Source organism: Mesoplodon densirostris, chromosome 4, assembly GCF_025265405.1.
Source record: "Mesoplodon densirostris isolate mMesDen1 chromosome 4, mMesDen1 primary haplotype, whole genome shotgun sequence".
Classification (NCBI taxonomy): Eukaryota; Metazoa; Chordata; class Mammalia; order Artiodactyla; family Ziphiidae; genus Mesoplodon; species Mesoplodon densirostris.
In genome coordinates this window covers 125,421,501-125,436,516 of record NC_082664.1, presented here as the reverse complement: position 1 = coordinate 125,436,516, position 15,016 = coordinate 125,421,501, and the positions used below count along the sequence as shown (strand labels likewise).

Here is a 15,016-nt window from a genome sequence, read left to right as displayed (position 1 = left end):
CATCTTGGCAGTCCTCTCTGGTCGCTCCCTTGGAGCCCTCCTCTCTCATCCTCACTGAGTTAGGGTGATGCTTACCAGAGCTCCCCTATTAAACCAGGGGTCACGGGTTACCCTCTTTATAACCCCTCAAGTCCATGGCCTGGATGTTTGTACTTTAGTAGGTACACAGAAAAAAAATGCATTATGAATAGCTGAGTGAGGGGAGAAAGGCTTTTACCTTAAAAGGCACCAGCTGTAATTTGGGACCCAGACTTGGCCGGGAAGATCAGATTTCAAAGTTCACTTGAGGTGTAGATCGCACACCCCAGCAGTGCTCGTGAGTCATGATGGTTCAAACTACTAGGTGAGTCACACACACTTGACCTGGGGGAGATGGGCTGCGAAATGAGATGGAAGCAGCGTGCTCCATCCCGGTGGGAGTCAGTTAGCTTCTCACTGATAGCTCAGTGGGTGTGGGCTTCCTCCGTTCCCCTGGCCACTTCACAAGAGCCTGCTTGGGGTCTCAGGGACTCACCCCCATGAGGGCCCATTTCTCATGAGGGTGAGTAAGAGCCATCTTTACACAGAGGGATGCTCATTTAGGAAAAAAGCTTGAGCAGGTTTTATCAGTGAACAGAAATACACTGGTGGAGCAGTAACTTAATCATAAAGAGTAGTGAAGTTGGGTGACTTCCCTGGTAGTGCAGTGGTTAAGGCTCTGCGCTCCCAATGCAGGGGGCCCGGGTACAATCCCTGGTCAGGAAACTAGATCCCACATGCGTGCTGCAACTAAGAGTTCTCATGCCAGAACTAAGAAGCCCATGAGCCACAACTAAGGAGCCTGCTTGCCACAACTAAGACCTGGTGCAACCAAATAAATAAATACTAAAAAAAAAAAGAGTTAATCTTTTGACCACGTGAAATCATGTTACTACTAAATAGCTTTCACATTGTAGCATTCTGCGAAACACGTCGACTAACCCTATGTGAGGTGGGATTATAAGGTAATGGGACGGTGGTCTCAATGAACATAGCAGAGCTCATATTCATAGGTGTAAAATTTATACATTTAAAATCTAAATGTCTTGGACATAGTTATCGTAGGAGTTTAGGCCACAGCTGGAAAGATCTGGGGGAATTGACTTTAAAAATCATTCACTGGGGGCTTCCCTGGTGGCGCAGTGGTTGAGAGTCTGCCTGCCGATGCAGGGGACACGGGTTCATGCCCCGGTCTGGGAATGGTCCCACATGCCGCGGAGCAGCTGGGCCCGTGAGCCGTGGCCGCTGAGCCTGCGCGTCCGGAGCCTGTGCTCCGCAACGGGAGAGGCCACAACAGTGAGAGGCCCGCGTACAGCAAAAAAAAAAAAAAAAAAAAAAAAAAATCATTCATTGATTCCAGTGGGGTGAGTACAGTGTTCTGAGCCATGGCAGAGTTACTGGAATAAGCATGTAGCTATCTGTCTGGATGACTAGAGTTGCATTCATTATTATTGTGAGTTCTGGTGTGATGTTTAAGGGAACAGCCTCATTGCTCTACAATCTCAGATGTTAGATTTAACTATGTTCTTCACATTCTACTGATGACGAACACCCCACAAGAAGATTCTGCCTTCATACAACCCACACACTTTTCATAGGGTCTCTTGGCAGAACATATGTCCTGAAGTTGACTGGAAATCCCAGCCCCAAAATGCTCTTCTGTAATATGACCTTGCCATTCCTCCATCAAGAGGGGAAATTAAATTCTCTTCCCCTTGAACCTGGGCTGGCTTCAGTGACTTGCTCAATCAAAAGACTATAGCAGAAGTTATATTCTGGGACTTCTGCAGCTAGGTCATAGGCAGTCTTAGAGTTCCTGTGTGGATCTCCTGGAAAACTCACTCTTGGGATGCTTCCTCTCAAAGCCTGGCTGCCATACGGTGAGAGAGCCAAGCCACATGGCTACGTGTGGGTGCTCACATCACCAGCCTCAGCTGAGCTCCCAGCCAACAGCCAACATCTACTGCCAGCCACATGAGGGTGCCATTCTGGATGTCCAGTCCAGTCGAAACTTCAGATGACAACAGCCCCAGCTGACACCAGCCTTCAACCACATGAGAGAACCCAAGGGAGAACTGATCAGTTGAGCCCAGCCAATGCCCAGAACTTTGAGGGATTAATTATTGTCTCTCCAGATACTAGATTTTGTGGGGTAGCAAAAGATAACTGTAACAGTATCTGAGATTTAGAAAATAATTTTTTTTTTTTTTTTTTTTTTACCGAGCAAATTCAATGCCAAATGCCGTCCGGGTCTCTGTTCCTCCTCTCTGTTCAATGTGACTGGCAGCTTCCACCACATCTTTTACAGACCTGTAGTCATTGAGGTGAAATTCATGTACCACGTCTTCTCCGTACTGAACGACTCCAACCTGCAAGTTAGAGGAGAGGGAAGCAGGACATCTTGACCCCTGAAGGCTGGCCCTTTGGTGATGAGGTTTCCTGGAGTCATCTCTCTGGGACGGTTCAGGAGTGAGGAGGGCTGGGGACCTTCCCAAGGGAGAGGAACTAAGCAGAAGGGAAGCAGGTTCTGCACAGTTCCAGGAATGAATGGCTGGCTTGGTGAGGCAGGTGGGAGGTGCATATTGAGAGAGGAGACTGTGATTTAAAGAAAGGCCCAGCAGATAGAGTTTCTTACTTAAAAAGACAAAAGTTGAGCACAGAATTGAAGTCTAAAATCTTAGCAGTGTGGGTGGAGGGCCATGGCATTGTTCACCAAACTCTGGAACTAAGGTTCTTTCAAATTTGGAAGAGAAGTTTGAAATATTAATAAGACTCAAATATTAATAGTCTCGAAATAAAAACCTTAAAGAATAAGCAAAAACCTACCTATAGTAGGACTAGAATGAAAAAATGTCACTGTCGGATGGGCCCACAGAGATTATTTGGTACAAGTGCATTTCCAACGCTGGACTTTCATCCACCGTACCCTAAAAGATGATCTCCCAGTGGTGGGGAACTCATTACTTCATGAGAAAGCCCACGCCCCTTTTAACGGCTCTAATTGTTACAAAATAATTTCTTAGATTGACCTGAAATCTGCCACCTTGTCAGTTCTATTCATTGGTCCTCCTTTGGCCTGCCAAAACAATACGGAATAAATCTACCCCCTAGTTAGCCAGGCAGCATTTCAAATATGTGCTGGCAGCTATGACCTCTTCCCGTCTCTTCTCCAAGACCAAAGTGTCTAATTCTCCCTGTGCCTCACCCAGCAGGGAGCTAGTGTCTTCTCACTCTCTGGCTGATCAAAGTTTTTGTTAATAGGTGGTGTCTATCCCAGAGGACAGTGTTTGACCCACTCAGTGATGCCTCCCCTACACAGTCCCATGATGCGCCCAGCAGAGATGCGTGTCCTGGGCTGCAGGGCCCTGCTGCTGGCCCTTTCACCTACACCTTTCAAGCGCATGTACAGATGCTCCCCCCCCACCCCAAGGCAGCATCTGCCATGGGTTTTGGGGGGGCCTTATTTGGAGGAGGAAAGAGTCCCAACCACACTCACCTGGATCTGCCCAGGGCCGATGTAAAACTTCTTCAGGATGTTGATGAGGAAGTGCTGAACCTCCACCCAGGGATAGATGCTGTTTGAACCATCCAGGACAATGATGATGTCCATGTAGGTCTGGCACCCTGGGAAGTGGGAACATGGTCACAGCTACCCAAGGAGCCAGTGTCTGCAAATCTCTGATTCCCTGGATGACTGTCCAGGGAAGCCTGGCCTGGGAGCTGTCCTCAGGCTGAACATTTATTTGGGCAACGTGAGTGAGGAGCCCAGGCATTCCTGGCTCTGCCCCACCGTTCTGCACTGGCTGCCTGAACAAAGCATGAATGGAGCCCTACTGCTTCTGCGCCTCAACAGGGACTGACCGCCGTTAGCTGGCCAATGTTTGGTAGGCAGCCAACAGTGCCCGAATCAGTACCTCACTGTTGTTTATTTTACTGTAATGGGTAGGTGGGCATTACCACTTTCAGCCCAAATGAATGGGTTTCACTTCTTAGGAGGGAGGCATGGTGTAATAGCGAGGAATGTGGAATCTGGCGTCAGACTGTTTGACCCCCGGCTTTGACCCTGGGCAAGTTACTTAACATCCTGGCATCGGTTTTCTCTTCTGTAAAAGAGGCATGATGATAGTAGAGGATTGCCACGAGGAATTAACAAGGTGATGCTTCTAGGGCTGAGCACAAGTAAATGCTCAAGAATCTTAGCTTATCTTCTTTTTATTTTTTTTTAACCAAACCACTTGGTTAATGTAACAATGACATCATCAGGTCAAGCTCTCGTTGCTTTGAGCCTGAAGGTTTCTCTATATTCTTGTAATATTAATACCAAATTAAAATGAATAATAGAAAGCAACAAAGAAAACATGAAACATTGGTAACCTAACAAATTAAAAAACTTCTCTTTACATCTAAGTAATTTATTTCTGTTTGTGAAACAGCAGGACTTACCTTGAAATAGGAGATGATACAATCTGATACGATATACACTATACTGTATCACATTGAAATATTGGGCATCTGCTTATTTTTACTGGAGAATTTCACACTGTTTTCAAATCTACTTTACAGCAATATAGCAGGGGCCTTTGTGAGTTAACCATTCCAGTAACTCCTGCATCGGGAAGGTGTAGTATGTTGATGTCAGAGCTCCCCAGGAGGGGAAGGTGGTGGCATGAGCCTAGGCACCTGGCACAGGTTCTGTGTTTGGGAGAGCACTTTAGAAGTGTTTGGATGCTCAGAATCACCTCCGCTTTAGGAGAAGCTGTGTGTACACTCTGGTCTCATCTGCACATGCCGCACACAGCATGTGATGGCCCTACACCTCCAGGCTAGCGGTGCTTGATAGCTTTGTCCTTCCCCAGTGTGCTTTTGCCCCACACCTGTGGACTGAGCACCCGCCATGTGCTGGAGCGCCGTGTGGTGCTGGCACCACAAGGACACGAGACAGTAACTCCTTGATTAGGAGAGGTTTCTAATCTACTGGTAGGGGCCAGGTTTCTTTTATTTTAAAGCCAATTTTATTAGAACGCATTTATTATTACTGATTTCTTTCTTACGATTTCCAATTTTTCATTTTAAGACACATTGGGAAGAACCTCTGTGGTTGCTAAACATGGCAGAACACGCCTTTGAAACACACGCACGTGCGCACATACACACGCCCTGTGGCTGATCCTAGACCTGCTGAATTAGATCCTTCGTAGTGTTGGCAGGGGTGGCGGGGGGTGCCCTGCGATCTGGATCTGCTGAGCTCCCAGGGCACCGCTGCTGGTCAGCGGGGTGAGGAGGTCTCCGCCACAGGAGATTCTGGGAGGCTGAGATGGTCACACCTTGGCCCAGAGGAAAGAACCTCTCTAGGGGGTGGCACACCTCCCGTGACTGGCTGTGAGCCTCCTCCCAGCCCCGGCACTGCCTCTGCCCCTCCCACTGACGTTCTGTAAGAATAGAATCGACTCTTCCTCATTGCCCCTAAGGGGATCATTTTCCAGCCCCTGCTGGACTGACCTTCCTCCTCCCTCCCCACAAGCACCACCTTCCCATCTATGACTGGGCCCTGGTGCTTGGAGGGAGGCTGCCTCTAGCCAGAAGTGCTAATCCCCTCACCCTCAATAAAACGGGCAGCAGCTGCTTGGGTGTTGGTGGTTAGCCTACAGGAAATAGTGAGGCTCGGAGCCAAGCAGTCTGGGCTTGCAGGAAGCAAGGTCTGAGTGTTCTTTCCCCAGACTTTCCTGGCAGGTGGGGAGAGAGTGGGAGGTTTTGTGTTCCATGAGGCTCTGGGAAAGCTGGGCAGTGCTTCCTCATGTCCAGGACCACTGATTAGATGGGACTATCACCAGGGGTAGTTCTGTCCTCCTTGGCCCTTCACCTACAGGGCAGCTGCATCCCATAACGTCAGAGGGCGCCATGCACGCTGTAGTCTAAGTGAACCATGTCCCCAGACTTCGGCAGTACGCAGCTTGCCTGCTGTACATGGTGGGCCAGCAATCTCTTCCTCACTCAGGGTGGTTTTGCAGTGAAACTCTCTGGCTGCCAGGATGGTCTTCATAACCTTAGCTCATTTGCCCCGGGAGGGTGGGCCAAGATTATTACCCCACAGGCTACCCAGAGAGTTGGAGTGGGGCGGGGCTAGAGTCCAAGTTCTGCTTTGTAGCCATGGGATAGTGGTGACCAGAGCTCGGAGCCTCCCATGGACTGTCGCTCGCTCAGCCCAAGTCTGCAGATTTGAAGCCACTTACTTTGGAGAGCTGGGGCCACGGTCTTGGAGAACCTGAAGTTGGAGTTGACTCGTGAACACATCCCTGTGGTGTAGTAGGAACTCCCACACTCATGAGACCAGAGGGGGCTGCAAGCCTGTGAAGCACAGCATGGACCCCCTAATCAGCGGGGGACCTCAGGGAGGGTCCGGGCCCAATAGCCTTCGGCCCAGTCCCGACCTCCAAGACCCAAGACAGAATCCTCCGTCTGAGTGTTGTCCTTAGGATTTAGAGGGTCTTCTTTGAGTCTAACTGAAATCTCTCTTGCTGTAACGTGTACTAGTTCCCTTGGTTTCAGGTGAAATGGAGAAAAACTAACCTTAGAGTCCTCCTTTGTTGTCTTTTCAAGGGTCCCATTCTCCACCCCATCATCAGGTTGTGACTCTCCTTCCCCCTGCCCACCACACAGGATGCGGGAAAGCATTGTCATCCATGGGAGTGGACCCTTAAAGGGTCTTTCTGAAGAGGTCGCCTGAAGGTCATTTCTGGGCAGACTTCCAGGACAGGGTCCCCAGAACATGCCCATGGCTCTTACTAAGGAAAGGAAAAAGAATGTCTCTGCTCTTTCTCTGAAATTTGCTACCAAAAACATTGATGTCAGCCCCTCATTTACAGACTGAGTGATGAGTCCCTCTCAGAGTCAGGGTCATTAAAAATGAAAGTCCAGCTTCTGCCTTCATGTTTGTCCTGCTGCTGGAAAACTCAGGACTACAATTTGTGCTCTAATTTCCCTTGGTTTGGAAGAATAATTATTCCACTTCCAATCCCTTTCTTTAATTAGCTTTCTTTTTTTAAACTCAGATTTTAAAGGTTTTGTATTATCTGTGTCCTTTGTTGAAGCTCTGGTAAATTATTTTTGGAAGTGGGGGAGAATGAATAATGGGAGAGTAGGTAATGGATAATGGCTGGAGGGCTAGAAGGATGATGGATGGATGGATGGATGGATGATGGATAGACGAATGGATGATGGATGGATGTGGGAGGGGATGGATGCAAGGATGGATGATTAGATGGGAGGATGAGGGGGTGGACTGACATGTAGACAGATGGGTGGATGAATGAATGGATGGATGGATAGATGAATAGAGGGAAGGACATTTGGTTGGGGGATGGGCTGATGAGTGAATGGATGAATGGATGAGTGAATGAGTTAACAAAAGTTGCTATTTATAAACTAGGGTCTTAACCTACCCACAGAGGCCCCAGGGGTTGTAGCACACCATCCCTCTTGGACCTTCATCCCACCTTATGAAGTAGGTGAAATCAAGTTAGTAGGCATATGACAAGGAGTCTCAGAGGGAGAATAGGGTCAGACCAAAGCCCCTGACAAGTATGCACGGACAGGGCCAGGGGTCCTGTTGCCCTTAGTTGGGGATGATGAGGGCTGTGGGCCAACCATACATCGAGGCACCTCAGGACTTTCCCTGGCAGAGCCACTATGCTCTTGTCAAGTCTCTGAACATCCCAGTCATCTTGCTGCCCTGATGTCTGATGCTTCACACCCAAGATGTCTCATGTGTCAACAGAAATGAACTGATGGGTGAGAACAGAGAGTGACACAAGCCCTCCCATCTTAAAATGAGCGGTGCATTTTACTGGGCTTTCTGGGGTAATTTTTCTCGGAAATCTTCTTGCAGCTACTCTAGGAACTATCAGTCCCAGCCTCACCCACATTCGTGGTGGTTCACCCGAACGTGATGGCAAGGGGCAGGCAGTGCCAATCCATCACACCACCCGTACTCTCCTACTGTGTGCAAAGCTTGCATATGCTCACCTGGGCGGGGTGCAGAGATCTCCCAGCACAGCCCGCTGCTGCCTTTCTGTCCCAACACCATGTTCACATTACTCATTTGCTTATCGTCTCTCCCCCAGCCAGAAAGTAAGCTCCAGGAGGGCGAGAGCTCTGATGACTGATGAATTCCCAGTGCCTGGCATCAGGCTCCGTTCATTGTAAGTGCTCAAAAAATAGTTTAAATGAATGAATGTCTCTACCACCTCAGCCCAAGTACCCCCTCCTCTTTCTTCCTTGCTAAGACTAGTCTCTTCTTTAAAAACAAAACAGAAACCTCCTCTGGGAAGCTTTCCCATCTGATCCTATGCAGTCCAGGTGGCCCATCCCTCTGTATCCTTCCCTCCGTTGTAGTAAATCTGCGTTCACTCATTTACGGCTTCCCCTCAAAGTCTTCTCAGGGTGTGCGGTGTGTCCTGTTTCTTTCATCAATTCTGGAGCAGAGATTCAGCCTCTGCCTTGCAAATTGGGCTCCCCAAAGGAAAGGATAGATGCCCCTACCACTGGACTGTTGAATATCTTTATTTATTCTTATTCCTTTGCAGGCTATCTGCTTTGCACTCCCCCCAGCCCCAAAGGGAAGGTACACAAAAGGGCTCAATCCTTTTTCCTGCCTGAATTGTACCCCCCCGAAGTTTAGGGCACAGCAGGCAGAATGGCACAGGCAGGAAGCCAGAGGAGGGGCTGCTCCCTGAGCGCACGCGGACAGGCAGCCCGGTGGGTGGGCATGCTCAGCCACCACACGCCCCTCGCGGCCCCAAGCAGAGGGCCTGTGGGGCAGGAAGGGCTCAGAGGGAGGGTGGGTGGGTGGCTCTTACCAGGAAGCTGTTGTCCTTGGGGTTGGTGGCCAGGCTCAGGCCGAGACGCATGTTGTCTTTCCTCTCGGACACGTTGGATAGGGTGACCCTTCCTGGGGTGGGAGGGAGAAACTCAGCCTGCAGCCCCTTCTGCCTGTCCTCCGCCCGGACTCTGCTGCTGTCGCTGGCCACCAGAGGGGCCAGAGGTTGAGTCGGTACCAGGCAGGGTCCTCCCCCATTCTCCCTGCCCCTCTGGATGCCTCACTCGCCTGCAGGTCAGGGCAACCTTTCACAGTTTACTAAGGCCTTGCCCAGATATGGTCTAATTACCTCCTCTCGACTCTCTGTGAGATGAGGACTACGAGTCTCAGAGAGGTCATGCAAACTGCCCAAAGTCACACAGGAAGCAGATGGCAGAGCCTTCCATCTCCTCGTCCAGAGCTTTCCCTCCCCCAGCCATCCCCTTGTGCCCCACCCCACACAAACCAGGGCTCCCTCCGAGGCTGGTTCCTCTATGCAGTGCCTCCTCCACGTTTTTCTTTAAGACAACCTGCCATCAAACGTAGCAGTCCCCTGCCCAACTCTCTCAGGGTCTGGTTCTCCGCTCAGCTGATAAACTGACACACGATAGCTGATTCTTTCTCACAGGGAGCAAATCGCCAACTTAACAAGAGCCTTCTAGAGGCACAAGGTCTTGCCCAAGAATGCCATTGTGTGGCGGGTCCCCAGAGGAGTATTCAGGGGCAGAATTATCAGCCAACTGGGTGGAGGGAGAGGGTTGTGGAGATTAAATTTACTAAGCAGATTATATTGGGGAAGGTTTTACTAGATCATTCTGTCAGGCCACTGAAAGGAAAGAAGTGAGCTTGAAGTCCCCAGAAGAGTGTGTGTGTGTGTGTGTGGTGTATGCGCGCGCACACATGTGCAGACACTTGCCGGGGAGAGTTCAGGGGGGAGTGAGTTGGGTATTTTGTTAAGCCGGAGCGAGAAGTCCTCATCGGCTGTGCGCAGGATCTAGATGTGTTCTCTGCTTCAGGAGAGGGGAGTGATCTCTAAGGGCTCAGGAGCATTTAGCTTTGTTGGCGATTGGAAGTGTGAAGAGTTGGCCGACCCTCTGCGGCCCAGGCCAGCAAGACCTGGGGCTGGGCATGGGCAGAGGCCAGAACTTCAGACCCCCCACTGTACTGTGGGCTAGGGTGGGGCGGCTGTGTTTGTTGTTTGTTTCCCCTTGGTTTCCTTCAGTTTGTAGTAAGGTTCCTTTTGAAATCCAGCCTCTCTTGGCTGTTCTACAGGTGCCTGGGATTGTTTTCTGGTTTGTCTGTCCAAAGCAACCGGAGAGAAAATAATAGTAACAACCCTGGTGCTTTTACGGTGCCTTAATCATTTACAAAGTGCTGCGCCCACCTGCCCTGCCAGGACCCCCTCTTGGTCCTGGGAGGCCCAGGGGTCACCATTTTCATTTTACAGAGGAGAAAGTCAAGGCGCACAGAGGGTTAGTGACTTCTATAAGGTCAATCACTGATAAATGATAGCGTGGGGACTTGAACCCAGCAGAGCCAACATTACATCCCGACTTTCCCCACCTGACAGCAGGGCTGTGGCTGCAGAGGGATGTGGTGAGAAGTCTGGAGAGGAAGCTCCAAGCCCCAACTGGGCAACTTCCTCCCCTCAGCGGCTTGGAGAATTCTGCCCCCCATTTATTTAAAGGGTACGTCCCCCACCTCACCCCGCCCCCTCTCTTCCTCCCTTGTCTCAATGACTGAGGTCCTCAATGAAACTGTGGGCCAGGAAGCAGACGGCATGGTGGGGAAGACCCTTGCATTGGAGTAAGAAAGATTCAGGTTCAAGTCCAGCTTCTGCTGCTCGTGGATTTGGAGCAGTCACTAACCTCCCCTCTGTGACCAGGAGAGACTTAAACCTTTCTCAGTGGGTCTGTGTGAGGGCTGGGGCATAAGCCCCTCCTCACACAGGGCTTGCCTTCCAGAATCACATCCCCTCCCCCTGAGCCCCTGCCGCTCAACAAAAACCCTGACTTCATCCAGGTGTTGGGAAAAAAAAGCACCAGAGGTAGGTAGACCCTTCAACACTGAGGTGTGAATAACTGACACCCACTTCCCTGGAGAGAAAGGAAAGAACATTCTTGGCTGAGTGGGGCTCAGAGCCTGGAGAGGCCATAGGAAAAACTAGGACTCAGGTTTCCCTGCCTTGCGTTTTCCACTGTGGGGATAAACTGACAGATGGTCTTCCTGCCTCCTCATCGGGAGGGAAAGAAACTCCTCAAATGAGGTGCTTCCTGACCAGTACTCTTCCTCGGCCTCCATGCACTTTGCTGCCCACCGCCTCCCAGCTTAAGCCCCCATTTCAGAGTCTGATGGCATCGTGTCTCCCATTGTCAGCAGGGGCTCCTCCTCCTTCGGAGGGAAATTAGGTCCACATTGGAAACCAGAGCAATAGAGGAACCTAAATGATGGGTTCATGTGTCTTGGTCCCCACCTGGACCGGGGGCTTTTCTCAGTGGCCCAGGCCCCAAGCTCAGTGCGCACGTCTACCACCACCCCCTTGCTCCCTTTGCCCCAGCCTTCTTTCCGTCCTCCAACAGAGCAAGTTCATTCCTACCTCAGGACCTTTGCACTTGCTTCTCCTCTACCTGGAATGCTGTGGTCCCACTTGATTCCATCTCACCATCGGACCTTTGCTCAAAAGTTACCTGCTCAGGGAAACCTTCCCTGATCACCTTGCTAAGATAGTACCCGCCCCCTACCTCCTCCCCACCCAGCCTCTCTTATCATAACACCTGGTTTATCGCACAGCATCTCTCCCCACCTGAGATGATCCTGCTTTCTACTGTAGTTTGTCTCCTCGCTTACTGTGCCCTCCCAGCAGAGCCCTTGGCTCCTTGTTCCCTGCTGTATCCCCAGTAACTGGCATCGTGCTTGGCACAAACTAGGTGCTCATGAAAGGCTGGGGGGCATATTAGACCTGGGATGGATCCTAGGGTCACACAAAAGTGAACAGAGGCTCAGAGAGAGGATGTGAGCTACCCCTGGACACACAGTGAGGAAACTGTACAGCTGGAAGGAGAATCCAGCTTGGCTTGTTTGGGAGCCTGTGCTCTCAGGGTGGTGACGACCGGGATCCATAAGCTGCCAGCCAGACTCCAGCCTGCCCTGGACCGTTTCCTCACTGAAGCCTGGGCCCCCGGCTGTGCTGGGGTTTGAACTTCCCATCCATGGCCCTGACACAGATGTGGCCAGAGGGAGCATCCAGCACTATATGCTGGGACAGCTGGCTGCCCTGGGGATCTGGTTTCACATGTTTTCTCTTTGATGTGGCCTTTTCATCCATCTGCTTATCTCTTAAAGCTCTGCCATCTTCCTCCCCAACCCCCCACCGCCCCAGGCCCTGCTTCCCCACAGCCTCCCCAGGGGACCCCACTCCATTGCTCTAGGATGGAGGCTCCCCTCCTGGAAGAGTGGGAGGCTGAGGGTCCTGCCCTGGGGAAGGCCAGTCCTGGAATCGCAGCTTCTCAGCCCAAATGGGACTTTTGCTCCCTTTTGAAAGCAAAGTGATAGCCTGGCCACTGTCTGACCTTTAGAACAAAGCAGAAGTGCTTTAGAGGAGTGGCACGTGTGCTTTAGTGGACGCAGGCTGTGCGCACACACGCGCACATGTACACGTAGATTTACAAGGACTTGGAAGGCCTTGAGGCTGCTCACAGCGTCTCCCCTGTGCCCCAGAGTGCTTCAGCGAGGAACACAGTCATCATTTCAGAAAGGCAGTGCTGCGCAGTGGTTAAAGGGTGGCTGCAGATGGCCTGGGTTGGAATCCTGGCCTTGCTGCTTATTAGCTGGGTGACCCTGGGCAGGTCCCCTCACCTCCACAGGCTGTCGTTAATGATTAAATCTCATACGGCTATTGTGGGGATTAAATGAGTCAAAAATACCTAAAAGTGCTTAAACCAGTACCTGGCATGTGGTGAACAGTATATAAGACATATGAATGTTGGCTATTGTTATTATTTCCAAGTCAGAAAAAAGAGATAGGAAATGCTCCTGGCTCCCCTGTGCTGAGGGGCCGTGGATGAGGCAGAAAGAGCCATGGCCTGGGACACTGGAGACCTGGGTGTGAATCCTGGCCAGCCCCTGACAAGCTGTGTGACTGTGGGAAAGTCACTTCCTCTCTCTGGCCTCAGCTTCCTCATCTGCAAAATAGGGACAGCAACACCAGCTAGGTCACCTCACAGTGTGACTGTGGGCAGGGACGTGTTTCAGCACCTGCCCCACCCTGGACAATGGTTGGCTTCCTTGTGGAGAGACCAGTGGCCCAAGTTACCCAGGTTGAGCTTGGTGCAGTTCCCTTGGGTCACTGGACACTTGTACACGTCTCCTGTCTTCTGGTGGCCGTTGGTTTCCAGTGGAGCACCGATGACCAACCTGGGAAGGAAAAGAAGACAAGTGAAGATGCTGGGGGAGGTTCTCCTTCCTGGCAAAGGATGGAACCTGCAGGGCAGTGCTGAGGGGAGAGTAGGGTAGGGAGGGCAGGAGGGAATCCTGGCGGGGCAGCCCACACATACCCTCACACTCAGACCTTCATCTCCCTGAAAGAGGGATGTTGTGGCCTATCCAGGCTCTTGCCAGGATCTGGAGACACAGAGATGAAGACCACATGGGTCTGGCAACAAATGGGATGGAGTCCATCCTTGTGAGAAGAGGGCAGGGCAGACATCATGGAGGAGGTGTTCTTGATTTGGGTCTTAACAGATGAATATGAGTTTGCTAGATGGTGGGACTGTGGTAATAGGGGTCATTCAGGCAGAGGAAGGATGATTTTGGAGTCTTGGCCATCTGCCACTACCTGTGGGTGGCCTCATTCCTCACCTTACATGAGCCTTTCAGCTGGTGACCCGGGGGCTGGGGCATGTTGCACAGTGTTCATGGCTGTCCCCTGAGGCACTAAGTCTTTGCTCAGGGTGGGCAAGGCAGCCAGCTGGGCTAAAGAATGGCAAGGGGCAAACACCCAGCTGGGCCTTCTGCCTTGAGCCTATATGCCTTTGTGACCTTGTTTGGAAAAAGGGTTTTTGCAATTGTAGTTAAGGATCTCAAGATGAGGTCATCCTGGATTACCTAGGTGGGCCCTAAATTCAATGATGTGTCCTTAAGGAGACACACAAAGGAGAGACCCAGAGAGAAGAGGAAGCCATGTGAAGATGGAGGCACAGCTAGGAGTGAAGCTGCCGCAAGCCAAAGAATGCCTGGGACCATTGGAAGCTGGAAGAAGCAAGGAAGATTTCTCCTAGATCCTTTAGAAGAAGCACAGCCCTGCTGACGACCTGATTTTGGAGGTCTGGTCTCCAGACCTGTGAGAGAATAAACTTCTGTTTTGGGAAGTCATCTATCAATACTTTGTGCTAATTTGTTATGCACCCACTGGAAATTAACGCATGTTGCTTACATGCACACATATTTCTAGAGAAAGAGCGGCCACTCCCTCCTGACCTGGCGAAGCCCCGGCAGTGCCACCTCCCTCGGGGCCAGGGAGAATCCCACCACAACCTGGACAGCCCCCAGGCCCTCTCCTTAGAGTGCCCCAAAGCCCCCTCTATGTCTTATCTCTGGCCCACCAGCGGGCAGCACCATTGGAGGTGACCCAGAGTGGCCCAGCCAGGCAGCTGGAATCCCAGTGCTGACGTGAAGCAAAATCCTGAAATTGGGCACTGTGTCCCTTCAGCGTCACCTACCTCTGGCACATCTGGACCCCTCTAGGCTTTGGGTGTCAGTTCTGCTCTCAGCCACCATCCGCCTGCTTGGCTCAGGCCCTGGTGCTAACAGCAAGTCAGGAACCACTCTCCCAGGCACAGCTGCACTGTCATGGCAGGAGGTGCCACGGCTCACACAGCCCTGGAGGTTTCCCAGACCCCGAGGGGCACAGGGACATGTGGCACATTGGGAGCGTGCAGACCTTTCCATAGCCCTGCTCTCACGACAACTTGCCACCCACTGGAAACATGACCCAAAGAAGAAGCAATTGCTCATTTTCTGGCTTAAGATGGTTGAGAGGGACAGACCTGGAGGTTCACAGGACTTAAGTAGCTTCTTGTGGTCAAGTATCTCCCGGCCCAGCTCCCACCCACCTCTCTGTGCCATCAGGAAAGAACTAAGGTCCAG

General features: G+C 51.3%; 1 protein-coding gene across 2 annotated transcripts in view; it reads right to left on the bottom strand.

Annotated features, from left to right (window-relative positions):
* ITGA11 (integrin subunit alpha 11) overlaps positions 1–15,016 on the bottom strand; it is a 126,988-nt gene that overhangs the window by 50,585 nt on the left and 61,387 nt on the right. For both annotated transcript variants that reach the window (XM_060097100.1, XM_060097101.1), the window contains exons 3-7: positions 13,185–13,285; positions 8,874–8,965; positions 6,249–6,363; positions 3,515–3,642; positions 2,239–2,387 (exon numbers count right to left, since the gene is read on the bottom strand). In XM_060097100.1, coding sequence (XP_059953083.1) covers positions 2,239–2,387; positions 3,515–3,642; positions 6,249–6,363; positions 8,874–8,965; positions 13,185–13,285 — 585 coding nt within the window. The remainder of the gene's footprint in view (positions 1–2,238; positions 2,388–3,514; positions 3,643–6,248; positions 6,364–8,873; positions 8,966–13,184; positions 13,286–15,016) is intronic.